General features: G+C 43.8%; 1 protein-coding gene across 3 annotated transcripts in view; it reads right to left on the reverse strand.

Moving 5' to 3' along the window:
- The window catches only part of LOC147894080 (uncharacterized), a 233,448-nt gene that overhangs the window by 96,412 nt on the left and 120,605 nt on the right, over positions 1-16,431 (reverse strand). For all 3 annotated transcript variants that reach the window (XR_015542123.1, XM_087385003.1, XM_087385002.1), the window contains exons 11-12: positions 3,610-3,678; positions 3,416-3,510 (exon numbers count right to left, since the gene is read on the reverse strand). Coding sequence is in view for 2 of the 3 variants with exons in the window: in XM_087385003.1 (XP_087241129.1) it covers positions 3,416-3,510; positions 3,610-3,678 (164 nt within the window). In the remaining variant the exon portion in view is untranslated. The remainder of the gene's footprint in view (positions 1-3,415; positions 3,511-3,609; positions 3,679-16,431) is intronic.

The raw sequence follows: 16,431 nt of genomic DNA on the forward strand, positions 1-16,431 counted from the left end.
CTCGTCAAACACATTTTATAACGACCATTCACCTTTCACCAATACCTTCAACGTTTCTACAACTTCTATTATCTATTCTACCTTCCACAAGTCGGAGCAAAGATGAATTCGGAAACATATATTGCACTTTGAAGAGTACTCATGTCACGTATGTAGTTGTTGTTGCAAGAGCGACATGGCCCAAGATTTTCCCAAGTTTCTTGGATTGCCTAATGAGGATGCTTCTCATAAAGATAGACCAGGAGTTTTGTTGCAAATCTTAGGCTATTGTCTACAAGGTGAATCAATTATATGGTTTAGAGTTTCATTCAAGGTGTGTCGAGAACCCAAACTTGGGATGCTCAATATCAGGAGGTAAGAGCTGCTCTTTTGGTCCAATATGCGTGTGCGAGGGGATCCCAATCAGATTTTGGAAGGAGTTGTGCAACTACTAGCAAGCGCCCAATCAAGAAGTGGACCACTACCTGAGCCAGCTATGGCAATAATGGAGGGCTTCTCTACATCCAGAAGTCCCACCCGAGGTCCTTATGGTTGAGATACTCGTTGCTAGACTCATGCCAGATCTGGTTTGAAGGTGGAGTTGAAGAATCCTCATCAGTTTAATGAATCTGTTGAAATTATGTGCGCCAAGGAGTGGAAAATGCATCAATTGGGTTTGATCAACGTGCCCAACCTACACGGGAAGTGGTCGTATGCATCAAAGCTTATAAATCCTTCTTTGGATGAGTGGTTCTTCTGTTAACATTCTATTTCCAAAAGCTAAGGATGAGGGATATGTGATGCAAGTCATTTAGCAAGGATGAGGGCATGCTAAGGATGAGCGAAGGTCTCCTTAGAGTCAATGCCATGTTGTTGTGCATAGCCTTCCGCAACAAGGTGGGCTTTGTAGCCGTCTACGCTACCATCAACTTTCCACTTTACCTTGCAAACCCATTTAGAGCATTGATGCATGGTTTCTTTGATACCTGAATTTTGTCCTAGGATGTGAGAAATCGCGGGGGTCTAGAGGTAATACAATGGATATTGGATGGATAGGTGATTTTGAAAGGTGCTAGAGGATAATAATATGTTTGGGATGGGCTAAGGATGGAAAAGGTAAAGCAAGATAAGCTATTGGAGGCGTGGAGAAAAAGCAGGCAAAAATGAAAAACCAGGTTGCAGTTACTATTTTTGTCATAACTTTGTTCCATTGAGGAGCTCTTTTTTTGGTTGGAAGGCGGGGACTATGATCTACAACTTTTCAGAAGAAGTTAGGATCCGAATTTGCGAGATAATAGGTCAAAAATCTTGATTTCAGAGCGCGGAAGGCATCGAAAGGCTGATATTTTAGAGTAGCGAATGAAGGGTGTGCGGAGGCGTGGAGAAAAAGAGGCAAATATGAAAAAGCAGATCACATCTTCCAAAAAAAGTAGCAGTTACTACTTTTGTCATAACTTTTAATCCGTGATTGGGATTGAGGAGCTATTTTTTTTGTTCGGAAAGCGGTGATAGCGATCTACAACTTTCTAGAAGAAGTCAAGATCCAAATCTGCGAGATAGCAGGTCCAAAATCCGGATTTTGGAGCGCAACCTAGTTTTGTTTGGTCGAGATGTGTTGATGAGTTATGTTAGTAGTCGGTTCTTTCCGGTTTTCTATATATGTTGGGATGTTGGAAGCCTGCTATAGACGTCACCCAAGGTTCCCTAATTTCTCTTATCAATGTATGGCACGCTTGCCTACTAGCAAGTCACAGAACTCCCATGTACCATTTGCATGGATGAATTCAAGTTCGCCTCTCATGGCATCCATACATTCCCTGCTATCAAATGCATCCTTAATGTCCTAAGAGTTTCTCATTGCAAGCAGTGGAAATCAATACAATATCAAGCAAATTCCCATGCATTTGTTTGTGACCACCTCTAGTGTGGGCAGCCAAGACTCCAGCTTGCTTGTTGTCCCTAAGAGTCTCCAAGAACCACCTTGAGACTATTTTCTACTGTCTAATAACAGCCCTTTCCTCTGTAACTACCTGTTCAATAGCATGATCATCAAGTAGCTGCAAATCAGGCTGAACACTCCCATCATGATGAGATCATGAAATGCTAGAAGCATTAGGAGTTGTACACTGCAAAATCTCATCTGAATCTGTGGTTGACTGAAAGAAGGGCAGCAAGGAATCAAACACAGTAGAGGCTTCTAGTGGTGGCTTGTTTTTACAGTCCAGCCAAGGTAAAGCTGCATTCTCAGCAAAAACAATGTCTCTACTGCCAATAATCTTGACTGTTCTAGGCTGATACACTCTGTATCCTTTGCTCTGTGAGCTGTAGCCAAAAAAATCCATTTGGCTGCCTTATCTTCCAGCTTATGCCTCAGCTGAGAGGGAACATGTGCATATGCCAGGGACCCAAACACCTGCATGCGTGAAATCACAGACTTCTGGCTGGTTCATGTTTCATAAGAAGTGAGGGTCTTCAATCCTCATGTGGGTGCACATAGTTGGCACACATAATTGCATCCAACCAAAAGTTATTGGGCAAAGACTTCCCTTTAAGCATGCATCTGGTCATTTCCATCAATGTCTTGTTCTTCCACTCTGCAACTCCATTCTGTTGTGGAGTGTATGACATTGTGCACTGATGTATTATGCCCCAAGCTGCTAAGAAATCTGAAAATTAGTGGGACATATACTCACCCCCCCAGTCACTACAAAGGATCAAGAGCTTATTTCCTCCCTCATTTTCAGCCATGGCAAGAAAGTTTTTGAAACAAGAGAAGACATCAGACTTGGACTTCAAAGGATAAATCCAAGTATGTAGAGTAAAGTCATCCACAAAGGTGACATATTATAAATAGCCTCCAAGTGATGCTGTCCGCATGGCCCGCATACATCACTATGCACGAGATGCAACTTTCTGGATGTACCAACAATCCCATCTTTTGGAAATGAGAACCAATGCATTTTGCCCAACAAGCAACCCTCACAGACATTTTTGTAAGTGCATTCATGGGCGGGAGGTCAAGAACCATGTCCTTGGAATGCATTTTCACCAAACTGCCATAATTAAGATGTCCCAATCTCTCATGCCACAAGTGTGTATGAGCTCGCTTGTGTTCTATGACCTGTGTTCTATGATTCAACAATTGCCTGTGTTCTATGACCTTGCCTTGTAGGCATAGAAGGCAATCATCCTCCACAATATTTTCAGCTTCTGAATTTTTAGAGTAGATTGGAGACCAAGTAACATTAAATTGAATGAAACTTGTAAATTTTGGATAAACTTAGTTTACAAAGAATCGCCTTATTTAGACAAAGGGATGCCTCCTAAATGTACAAGGCATCCAAGAATGCCTCTTAGTGCAAAGGCACGACAATTAGCCAACTAGAAAACAATTTACAACACACACGAATTTTGGGTGTCCGTTTTTAAGTCTTACTTGCTTAGATCTTTTAGCTTCTTCTCTTGCTCACGTGTCTTGAAAACTTCTGTTTCTCTTGCATTCTCTTTGTCCTCAAGTTCAGACTTCAGATCCTGCCAACACACATGCCAGCCCACTAATTTGCCAAGCTCATGCAGCAAACACTTAGAAATAACAAGAAAGAATCCAAAGACAGTTAAAGCTTTCAATACCTGTACATTCGCCTTTAAAGTCTTATTCTCCATATCAAATTTGTGACTCTTCTTCTTAAGGAGTGTTAACTGCAACCAAGCAAACACAATGTGGTTGAGTGGCTTATACAAAGCCTTAAAAATCAATAGAAGAATGCTATTAGCTAATTGTAGGATACCTTAAAGCTCTAATTGGAGATAAAGAGGGGGAAAGACATGGTGATAAGGTAGCCGCAAAAAAAAAAAAGTGACAAAAGGTTCCATTGTCACCTCAATCATCCAATTGTTGCAACTTAAAAGAACTCAAACTAGAAAATGAAAAGAAATGAAACATGAGATTGGAAAAAATTATCATGCGGATAGATGCACTAATGACTCCTAAATTAAGCACCTTATGTTAGAGATCATTGCTCTAATGGCGTCTTGGGAATAGGATGGGTTACTAGTTTCCCACCCTTGCAATCCAAAAAACGGGCCAAATAGTGCGACAGTCACGCCGCTTGAAACCAAGACGCATAAAAGCCAGCAGAGTCACCATTTTGTTGGCTAAGAAGGCAAACCACGTCAACTTGGTTGGCTGGTTATCGAGCAAGTCTAGGGCCATCTTGGATTAGCAACCTAAGGGTTTCAGCATTACAAGCCCCGCCTAGCAGGCCTAGAGCACAGCCATGAAGGGTTCAATGGTATTGTAATGTAGGTTAATCAATTGTAGGTCTGACTTTTTAGGGTTTCATACATAAGGCTACTTTGTTTTGTCGTTCGTTCACTGTGCAAACACATCTTTGTGAGTTGCTTCCTTAATAATTTTCAACTCGCGAAGGGTTTTCAATGTAGCGCATAGCCGTAATATAAACATGATATCACCTTACACTTGAGAAGTCACCCCCAATTTTTTAATCTACAACAATCAATTCTCAACAAAGTGCTTTGTTATGCCATTATCTCATCAGCATTTCTAGACCAACCATGCTTGCTAGTCCAATAAAGCCCCATAAAACTGGGGCATCTGTCCTGCATTACACCTGAGGGAAAATGTGCATGGAGATGTAGATGAGACACTTTTGTACATTGAGCTGCCATCTTGATTAGCATTGAAGGCATTGTGTTTGTGTGTCTTTCTCACACAATTCATCTTGTCCACACTTGGACTCTCGATACTCAAGTTGGTGGTGGGCACTAGGTTATGCATGTTTGCTTTTGAAGAGAAAGATGCAACTGTATTGACACATTGCTTGCTGTATGGTACAACTTTTTGAAACAAACTACTCTTTGCCCGTGCTTGTCTCCAAAAGAAGAGAGACACACGCCAACACCACCTCACTACTATATTTGGAACTTTAACTGTCACATTGTTAGATCTCAGTGTTCACTCAATGAATTTGCAAGCTACAAAAGTGTTTTCAAGGGTAGAACATGACTGCCATGACAAATTTTTCGAAGGTTACTGTAATGACATGAGTACCTAGTAGTACCCAAATTAGTATGCTAATCAATGGGATTTTAGTCAAGAGAAGGGCGTTCGTTCAGACGGCTTTGAAATCGAGACATATTGAATGAGATAGGAAGGAAAAAGGGTTATGTTAAGTTATAGGTCAATGCCTAGGGGCAAAAGGGGATTAGAATAATTAAAGTGTAGGAAGAGGGGTCAAGGAACCTTAGAAACCCTAGTACCTAAGGTCTAAAGGTTAACCTAGGTCTCAGGGAGAATCGAAAGGGCACATTTAATGAGATGTGACCACTTGTATGGTCACATCCCATCTTCCACCCCTTCTATTGGAAGGAGGCTCCTATCTCATAGCAAGAGGAGTACCGGCGCATAGGATAGGTCCTACGCACGTGGGTAGGTCAGCCTAGAGTAGGAAATGAATAGGATAGGGAAAGAAATACCCACCATAGAGGTCACGGGGGCCCTTACTACAGCCTCAAAGCTGTAGGAGGGCCTGTAAATCAGCCATAGAGTCATAGGATGGAGGGAAATTAGAGATTTAGATATGAACCCGGAAAAATCGGTTCATTACAGTTACGAGTCAACAGGACCAGCATCGGATTTGTGGATTTGCCTATGTACTTTGCCAACCACGACAACTACATGGAGTAGGATGGAACTACAATACCATTGAATGGGAGGGTCTAGCGATGGTTATGCCATAATCAAGTACCAACATTAGCTTTTGGGCAGTAAGTTTATTATCATCACGGATCATCGAGCTCTTAAGTATTTGTTCAATAAACACACCCTCAGAGGAAGATGAAGTAGACGGATCCACTTAGGCAAAGCAAAGAGGAGATCACATGTGGATCACCCAAGGATTTATCTGCAAAGGGAAAGACATAGCGAGGCCTTCACTAATTAAACGTGATGAGGGAGTGGGCAATGAGTTTCAAAGGCTAGGAGAGTTGGACGTTGGACGGTGTTCGATCAAGCACAAAGGTTCAAACATGAAGAAGTCGTGCCCCCTCAAGCTTGTCTAAGTGGGACGATACAACAGATTTTTCGACTGTTGTAGCAACAAGAACTAGATCGAGACCATGACCGAGATCATCGCAGATGGAACTAAGAAGCATGAAGCCAACGACACTGAGATACGCAACCAGATGAGGTCCAAATCGAGGTGGATGCTACACGTAACGGCATACCAGCCTTTGAGAGGGTTAATGCAGCCCGGGTGCCTTCCCTTGAATATAACAAAGAAATCAAGTGTTGGAGGTCGAGACAATCTAGAATGGGCTGATTTTGATGAGAAAAGACCGAGCCAAGCAAGAAATCAAAGGATTGTGGAAGGACTTTCGAGGGCATCTCAAACGACTAAAGGAGCTTAAGGTACGCAATGCATAGTTGCAAACAAAGCCCTGTGTTGGAAGCCCCACGATGTCCCACATCCACGATCAACCACAACGACACCATGCAGCCCTATCGTCACTCAGATGCATGGCCGGGGTTTTACCCCCAAATAAAGGTTCGTCGAGTGGCAAAAGATTATTGTAATTCAGAGGCTCAGAAAGATTGCGCAAAGGCAAATCTAGAAGGATCAAATACACAGGGTCGAGAGCAAAGGAACAAATGCGTTCAAGCAAACCTGAGGTCCAATGCTAAATGTTGAATCCAATCAACGGAGGTTGGGTCAACTAAGATTGAAGTGCAGGGTTGAAGGTACACTTAACGAAGTGTAATGACAGAAGCAGCCAAATTGACGGATGGCAATCGTTGGTCCAAGACCAGAGTCACATTGGACGTTGTTCAGCGAATCAAGTGCAAATTGAATCGGCTGCTGCAAATCAAATCTGTCACCATTGAAGCGAATCTAGAACTGGGCACCTCTAAACGGAAAATCATGTTGTGCCTAAGTGAAGGAACACTCTCATTGAAATTTCTGCAATTCATTTATTTGTAACAGCATCAAGGGAAGGGATGGATAGGATTGACAATGAAGGCCATTTGAATACTCTTCTTGAACAATCTGTCAAGAGAAATCTCTCTATGAAAGGGATCATGGAGGATCCCAAGAAGACTAAAATAGTCAAAGAGTGACTTACTCCCAAGAACATTCATGAGATGAGATTTTTGGTAGGGGTGTGTAGCTACTACAAGCCTACTATAACCTTTGAGAGCTGAAAGCTTCGAAGTCTTGAATTAAAGTATAGCACTTATATAAAGGAGTTATTGGCTATTTAGCATGAATATGTCCAATCTTGGACAACCTACATTGGAGTATTAATTTAGGAAAGAGAAAGTTGTTGCAATAGTTATTACAAGCACGTATAGTAAAATGTTCCTAGAAAATTTACACCTATGATGTGCTTAAATGTTATCTTGGAGATGTAAAACTTTATAGAGTAAGAGATGGAAAAGAAAAGAAAAGCGAGAAAGAGGAAAATATTGTTCATAGTGGCCATTAAGCAAGAGGGTACTTTGATAGTATCAAGAGCTAAGCAAGAGGGTACTTGAAAAGTACCAAGAGTTAAGCAGGAGGGTACTTTGAGAAGTACCAAGAGTTAATTAAGAGGATACTTTGAAAGTATCACGAGTAACTAAGAGATTGAGGGTACCCAAGAGTAAGTGAGGGTTTTCCACATTTGGAGGCCACTTTACTTGGATCCTTGAAGGAGGTTACAAATTGTCTCTTTGAGAGTATGATGGAAAAATACATTTTAATGGATTGAGAATTGGACTTACCACCCAATTGTTAATCTGTTTCAGCCTGGTGAACTGAACTGAAGGCAATGTATTACTTAACGTGTTACTCAAAGATATCAAGAGGAATGCTACCAATAGAAGAGTAGTTCCAAGCTGGTCACTTGGGACTAGACCATTTGTTATTTTGCAGGAAAAGTTATATGGGTTGCACCAAAGGAAGGACAACAGGGAAAACCATAGGGCGCTAACAAAGATAAATATTCTTATCTTTTCTTTGATTATTATGAACACATAAGATTAAATGAACCTAAGGGATTAGGATTGCATTAGAAGCGTTAGGGTGAGTGGTAAGATAGAAAACAAAAGGGATAAGGGTTATCCTGGAACTCTATAAAATTCCTAGTGATTAATTCTGCATGTAGTTCACAAACACTATTCATGATAGGAACTTAGTTATTAGCAAAGGACAGCTAAAAATTAAGCAAGAAGGAATGTAATGACATGAGTACCTAGTAGTACCCAAATTAGTATGCTAATCAATGGGATTAGTTGAGCAAAGGACATTCATTCAGACGGCTCTGAAATCAGAGACATATTGAGTAAGATAGGAAGGAAAAAGGGTTATGTTATGTTATAGGTCAATGCCTAGGGGCAAAAGGGGATTAGAATAATTAAAGTGGAGGAAGAGCTGTCAAGGAACCTTGGAAACCCTAGTACCTAAGGTCTAAAGGTTAACCTAGGTCTTAGGGAGAATCGAAGGGGCACATTTAATGAGATGTGACCACTCGTATGGTCACATCCCATCTTCCACCCCTTCTATTGGAAGGAGGCTCTTGTCTCATAGGAAGAGGAGTACCGGCACATAAAATAGGTCCGACGCACGTAGGTAGGTCAGCCTAGAGTAGGAAATGAATAGGATAGGGAAAGAAATACCCACCATAGAGGTCACGGGGGCGCTTACTACAGCTTTGATACAGCTTCAAAGCTGTAGGAGGGCCTGTAAATCAGCCATAGAGTCGTAGGATGGAGGGAAATTAGAGATTTAGAGATGAACCTGGAAAAACCCGTTCATTACAGTTACGAGTCAACAGGACCAGCATCGGATTTGTGGATTTGCCTATGTACTTTGCCAACCACGACAACTACATGGAGTAGGATGGAACTACAATACCATTGAATGGGAGGGTCTAGCGATGGTTATGCCATAATCAAGTACCAACATTAGCTTTTGGGCAGTAAGTTTATTATCATCACGGATCATCGAGCTCTTAAGTATTTGTTCAATAAACACACCCTCAGAGGAAGATGAAGTAGACGGATCCTCTTTCCAATAATTTCACCTTGGCATTTATGTACCGCCCGGAAGGTTAGATCACCCTGCCGACCACTTATCATGGATATCTTAGAGGGAACCAATCATTGGTGTCGAGGATGACTTGCTAGATGCTGGCCTTTTTGGAGTCACTTCACTAATGGATGGGCAGATTGCACATCATATCATTTTTTGCACCTACATGCCACCATTGTAAAGCCTATTGGCTATTTCTGGCATTCTACACACTATTTCAAGCCTATTTCAAGCCTTGTAAAGCCACTTGGCTATTATTCCCAACATCATTTGCGACAAGTCTTGTAACAGATTGAATATATATTGCAGTTCTATCTTCATTGATAGTTCATATTGCAGTTGATTCAGACTTGTTTGTTGTGGATTGCTTTCCACCATGGTATGCTAATGTAGTTCATTTGTTGTCCCCCGGTGGGATTCTGGCTAACCCCAACAGAGAAGAGGAAATCCATCATTCAAGCCTCACCTTTCAAACTCATTGCAAGACAATTGTACAAGTTGAGGAAGGACCATATCTTGCGGCGGTGCATGCTCCCGCACAAAACTCAATCCATCCTTGAAGAGGGTCACACTAGGGAGATCATGTGAGCTGGGTTCTCGTGACCCAAGTTGTTCCGAGATTGTTAAACCCATGTGTGACCATGTGACTCTTGTCAATAAGCAGCACCCAAACCTACCAGACATGAGTATCTATCCCTCAAACCATTCAGCCCAGTACCATAACTGGCTTCTCCACCTACTGCCTCCCCTCATCCTCTAGCCTCCACCCTCAACCCCTCCCCCTCGCCCCTCAGTTGCCTTCACCTCCCCTCCGTCGGCCTACTCCCTCCCCGTCGGCCTGCTGCCCCTCGCCGGCCTGCTCCTCCCTCCCCGTCCGCTAGCCTTCTCCTCCCCACCGTCCTGCTCCTCCCTCCCCCGTAGGCCTTCCCTCCCTTGCGGCACCTCTACACCCCCCTCGCGGCACTTCTGTCCCTCCCGCGGATCTCCTCCTCCCCACTGCAGCAATTCAGCCCCCCCGGGGGCCTCCTCTCCACCCCCCTCGGGTTGTCTCCTCCACCTCTCTACTCCTACCTCCTACTATCATGGCCTCTCCTCCCCTCCTCTTCTCTACTCCTATCTCCTAGGCCTAGCCTCTCTCCCTATCCTAGCCTCTCCCCCCCTCCACCTCTCCACTCCTACCCCCAGTCCTAGCCTCTCTCCCTCTTCTTCAGCCTTCTTCATCCACCCCTCTCCCCTCAGCCTTCACCCTTTCCTCCCCTTTCTGTTATGCTCTAGCCGAGATAGCATGACCTCGGATAGATCGGTGGGCATTTTCTCTTAGATGGCCAACTTTTGTAATAATTAATGTGCGTAATTAAATGGTCAAGAGAAGTAACTGCCAAGGTCCAAGGTGAGGGCGTAATGGCATTGACTAGATAGTTCTAATAGGGCTAGGGCCTAGGTGCATCTAATATGTAAATTGCCAAGGGGCAATTGTTTTAAAAGGGAACTCCAAGAGAGGGGTGAAAAAGGATGCATCTAAGTAAGGGCCTAAAATGTGACATGTGGCCAGGAACTATCTAGGGAGATTGGGGTCTCAAGGATAAGGATGAGGGATAATCAAGATGAATTACGGAATTAGACGAATCCTTCCTTGAGAGTTTGGCTGGGTGGATTAATAACTCGCCATCGCCCGTGACTGCGCTAGGGAAGGAATAGTTGACAATAAGGGTTTAACACTTGGTATCAGAGCGCAAGGAACAGGAAGAGGTTCGTGAGCTTTGAGGGAAGCTACGGACGAACAGCAGAAGTCTAGTGGGAAGGCACGTCGTCGATCATAGCAGTCGGGACTTCTCAAATGGTGGCTGGATCTAGAGGGTCGCCGTGACGACGGAGAGCAGCAGTTTGGAGCGATGGGAAAGAACCAGGCGCAGTTTCCAGAATAGACTAGCGTCGAAAGAAATCAGAGACGTGATTGAGCGACAAATATAATCTGCGACGAATTAGGACTGGCTATTTGGCAGCTCTCGTTCGAAGCCGAAGAGTAAGCGTAGTGTTCGATAGCATGGCGGGGGGGGGTGTGAGTGGATACGTGCGTTAAAAAAAAAAGAGAGAGAAGCATTAGACCGCCATCTTGATGAGCTGGTGCAAATGGCGACGTGACTCTACATGAAATCCAGTGCCCTGCGTAGCTCACAAGCAGCCCTTTTCAGCTACTCCACCTTTCTGCCTTGTAGTTTCATTCGTTCTCTCGGTTCTTCTTCCACCTCTTCGCGTCAATCAAGCCAGCCCGATCGCAAATATGCAACAGTCATGTGTTTGAGGTGCGGATAACGAAAGTTCAAAATTGCACCTTGAAGGATTGACGCAGCGGATGAAAGCGGGTTGATCCACGCAAGTGACGATAAGAACTTCCAACAACCGAAACAGAAGCGGCAAAAATCTGAAAAAAAAATATATATATATATCCAGGGGGCGTCTCTTTCCTTTTATTATATATATTTCAAGTTTTCAGTCTGCAGTAGTCGTCTAACACAGAAAGGGATTTGAAGTGCCGCACTTTTGGAGTTTCGCAAAAAAAAAAAAAAAAAAAAATCCCTTTCAACAAAATGGAACCAGAAGGGCAGAGTTCAAGGGTGAATCCGAGTGAGTCTAGAGCTCAATCTACACAACAGATGTCACATCACGCAGCACCTACATTGATTGGTAGGATCTCAATATTAGAAGATGCTTTACAGCAGATTATGAACCAGCAGCTTCAAGTGAATGCTGGTCAAAATGAGATTAGGGAGATGGTGCAAGCCTTGTCGGCTAGACCGTCTAGGATTGACAAGGGCAAAGCTCCAGCAGAGCCAGAGCCCAGTGTACATTCCTTAGAGCGCGCAAGGGTCAAAGTGCCCAATATTGCTAATTATAGACCGGAGAAGTACGCTGGTCGGATGACCGAGCGCAGCTCTGATGTGATCGAGGTTTGGTTGCACAAGTGGGAAGAAGCCTTCGCCATTTGTGAGATTAAATCCGATCTAAAGAAAATACGCGAGGCCACACACCTGTTTATTGAGGCAGCGGATAGATGGTGGATAAAGCAACAGAAGGATCAAGTTGCTCCAACCACCTGGGAAGGGTTCAAAGCTGAATTCAAGAAACACTTTCTCCCACCTGATGAAGAATCCCGAGCTTGGGATGCTTATAGAAATCTTCGTCAGAGGAGCTTGTCAGTGGCAGAGTACACTGACAAATTTAGGGAATGTGTTATGAAAATAACAGACCCTCTCCCTATGTCGGTTCAGTTAAAAGACTATATTTATGGACTGAACGACAAGATAAAAATGGAAGTTCGGGCTAAATATGTGACTACATTAGATGAATCTATAGCAGTAGCCCTGAACTATGAGGATGCCAGAGGTAGATCTGGTGGATTTGTGCAGGCAGGGACTCAGTATGAGCACCCGAGGAAAGGGGGATTTCAGAGGAAATGGGTTTCAAAGACAAGTGTCTCGCAGCCAAGTGGCCAAACCAAGCAGGTGAAGCCGGTTGAGGGACCAACAAAAACAAGTACCACCGTTGGGGTGAAAAGGAAAATAACTCCAATGGCAGCCCGGGCTTGGTCAAAGTCCTCATTGACCCCTGAACAAAAAGAGAAAGCTAGAAAAGAAGGATTGTGCTTCGGCTGCCTTCAGCGACATCAGTGGAAGGATTGTCCACTGAACAAAGATCGTCGCACGGCTAGTATGATAATATCTGAATGCGACGTGGAAATGCAGGAGAGTCCCAGTGCGGAGCATATGCAGATGCAACTGGCGGGACCTTCTCAGAGGTTAGTACCTTGTTTGTTATGTGTATCTGTTGCTAAGTTAGTGACGAGTGCACCTGATAACATCCTATCTAAGCCCGCAGCAACGGGGTATACAGCCTTCAATGATACGGAGCTAATCAAAATGAAAGGGCAAGTGGCCAGTCATGATGTCATTGTGTTGTTTGACTCAGCGTCAACTCACAATGTGATTAACTCCAAGCTCGTGAAGAGGCTGAAATTAAAGACAAGTCCATCTGACTATGCGTATACAGTCAGGATGGCAGACGGAAGTTCGACTGAAGTATGGGACCAAAGGGTTACCCAGTTGGAGCTTCGGATTCAGGACTATACTGAGAAGCTTGATTTTGAAATGACCAAGCTTGCTCATGCGGATATAGCCCTGGGAATGGCGTGGCATTCTAGTAAGAATCCAGCCATTGATTGGAAAAAGCACGTATATCAATTCAAGATGAATGATGTGCTTTATGTCTTGCGAGGTGAAAAAGATATACCTCAGGGACCGTTGGTTTCCGTGATGGAAACCAGGAAGGCTCAAGTAGAGTTTTTGTACCTTTGCACCGCATCGGTAGAGCCGGTGGATGAGTCTTCGGCTAGCACTGATGTTACGCAAAGTGGTGAGATGGCCAAGCTGGCTAATCTTATAACAGAGGAGTTCTCTGAATGCTTTAGGGATGAACTACCTTATGGGTTACCTCCAGAGCGGAATGTTCAGCATAAGATTGAACTGATCCCGGGGGCAGAACCTGTAAATAGACCTCCCTATAGAATGAGTTTTACTGAAGAAGCAGAGGTGCGTAGGCAACTGGAAGAATACCTCAAGTTGGGGCAGATTCAACCAAGTTTCTCACCTTTTGCTTCACCAGTGATATTAAAGAGGAAAAAGGATGATACGTTTCGCCTCTGTATAGATTACAGAGCATTGAATAATATCACTGTTAAGCACAGGTATCCGATGGCTCGGATTGATGATTTGCTAGATGCATTACATGGAGCCGTGATTTTCAGCAAGATAGATCTTAAGTGCGGCTATCATCAGATCCGGATTAGAGCCGAGGATGTGCATAAAACCGCTTTCAGGAGCAGGTTTGGTCATTATGAGTTTTTGGTAATGCCCTTCGGACTTACCAATGCTCCAGCGACCTTCGTCATGCTTATGAACGATTTACTACGTCCGTATATCGGAAAGTTCGTAGTACACTTTATTGACGATATCTTGATATTCAGCAAAAGTGTTACTGAGCATCGTGAACACTTAAGGATAGTGTTCAGTACTTTGAGGAAAGCCAGTCTTTACGTGAATAAAAAGAAAACTATACTGTGTATGGTTAGGCTTGAGTACTTAGGGTTCATAATTACTCCACAGGGGGTAGAAATGGATCCGAAGAAAGTGGCTGCGATACTAACTTGGCCAATCCCTCAGAGTCTGACCGCGCTGCGATCATTCTTGGGATTTGTCCAGTTTTATAGAAGGCATATCAAAGGATATTCCGAAATAGTATCGCCATTGACTGATCTGACCTCAGATAAAGTACCTTTTATTTGGGGACAGAATCAACAGGAAAGTTTTAACACCATAAAACAAGCTGTGGTCTCAGGACCGGTGTTAAAAATAGTTGATCCCCAGAAACCGTTGTTCCTAGAAACCGATGCGAGTGGCATTGCGGTAGGAGCAGTCCTCCTTCAAGAGGGAAGGCCAGTAGCCTTTGAAAGCAAGAAGCTTTCTCCCTCTCAAAGGAATTGGCCAACTCATGAATTGGAGTTGTATGCTGTTATCCATGCTTTGAAAACATGGAGGCATTACCTGTATGGTTCAGAGTTTTATGTGGATGTAGATCATGATACTCTGAAACATTTTTGTAAACAACCTGACTTGAGGGGCCGCCAAGCTAGGTGGGCAGAGCTCATGCAGGAGTTTAGTCTAACGATTCGGTACCGAAGAGGAAAAGACAATAAGGTGGCTGATGCGTTGTCTCGCATTATGCACAACCTGAGTTTCACGGTATTAGAGAGTGCTCTAATGACCGAGATCAGAGAAACTCAGAAGGTGGACGAGTTTGTCCAGAGCTTGTGGCCTAAGGCTCATGTGTTAAAACCCGGGGAAAGTGAAAAGGATGACCTGGCATCCAGAAAAGGCCAAACTTATGCAAGATATACCATAAGGGATGGTATGCTAGTTAGAAATGGCAAGGTTGTAGTACCTGGTCAGAATGATCTCAGGCAGAGAGTCATTCGACAATGCCATGATAGCCCGTGTGCGGGACATCCAGGTGTCGAGAAGACATATGATCTCGTGAAGCGAGATTTCTTTTGGCCAAAGATGAAAAAGCATGTTTATGAATATGTGACACGGTGTTTCTCGTGTCAGGTAAGTAAGGCCGAGCGGGTGAAGCCACCCGGACTTTTACAGCCCTTGGAAATACCACTAAGCAAGTGGGAGAGCATTTCCATGGATTTTATTGTAGGGCTACCTGTAACGCAAGGAGGGTATAATTCTATCCTTGTGGTGGTTGATCGTCTAACCAAGATGGCTCACTTCATTCCGACTAGAGAGTCTGTTAGTGCCCCGCAAGTGGCGGATTTGTTCATTAGACATATATTCCGTCTGCATGGATTACCTAGATCCATAGTGTCAGACAGAGATGTCAGGTTTACCGGTCACTTTTGGACAGCGGTATTTGAGACACTAAGGACTGAGTTGGGAATGAGTAGTGGGGATCATCCTGAGACGGATGGTCAGACGGAGAGAGTCAACCAGACTTTAGAGGATATGCTGAGGGCATATGTGTCATTGAGGCAACATACATGGGACAAGTGGTTACCATTGTTGGAGTTTGCCTACAATGATAGAAAACATTCATCTACTGGGTTCAGTCCGTTTGAACTGAACTATGGTTATAGACCAGCCAATCCGACTATAGTTGGAGTACCTCAGAAAGTGCCTAGTGCCGCGAACTTTGTAGTTCAGATGCGGGAGATGCTAGCACTTGCGAGAGCTAACATCCGCCAGGCTATGGATAGAGCCAAGGTGTATGCGGATGAAAATCGGTCTATAAGAGTATTTGAAGAAGGAGAAAAAGTTTTTCTCAGAATTCCTTCGCACTCGAAGTCGTTGACTTCAGGAGAGTGTGCTAAGTTATCACCTCGATACTGTGGGCCGTGGTTAATTCTAAAGAGAATAGGCAGTGTAGCCTATAAATTAGAATTGCCACAGGGGTGTAAGGTGCACCCGGTTTTTCATGTTTCACGTTTAAAGAAATTTTTACATACTGGTGACTCACTAATCGAAGGTGTGGTTTTGTTTCAGGAGATAGAGGATATTGCAAGGCGCAAACCAACAAGAATCCTGGACCGAGGAACAATGCAAATACGAAATCGAAAGATACCCACGGTGTTGGTTGCATGGCATGGTCAGCCTCTATCGGAAGCTACTTGGGAATCTGTGTACCAATTGCGGAGAGCATTCCCAGATTTCATCATCGAGGACGCTGATGCTTGAAGAGGGAAGGAATGTTATGCTCTAGCCGAGATAGCATGACCTCGGATAGATCGGTGGGCATTTTCTCT

This window comes from Dipteris shenzhenensis, chromosome 14 (genome assembly GCF_047967505.1).
Source record: "Dipteris shenzhenensis isolate YYH24624 ecotype China chromosome 14, Dip_SZ_1.0, whole genome shotgun sequence".
Lineage (NCBI taxonomy): Eukaryota > Viridiplantae > Streptophyta > Polypodiopsida > Gleicheniales > Dipteridaceae > Dipteris > Dipteris shenzhenensis.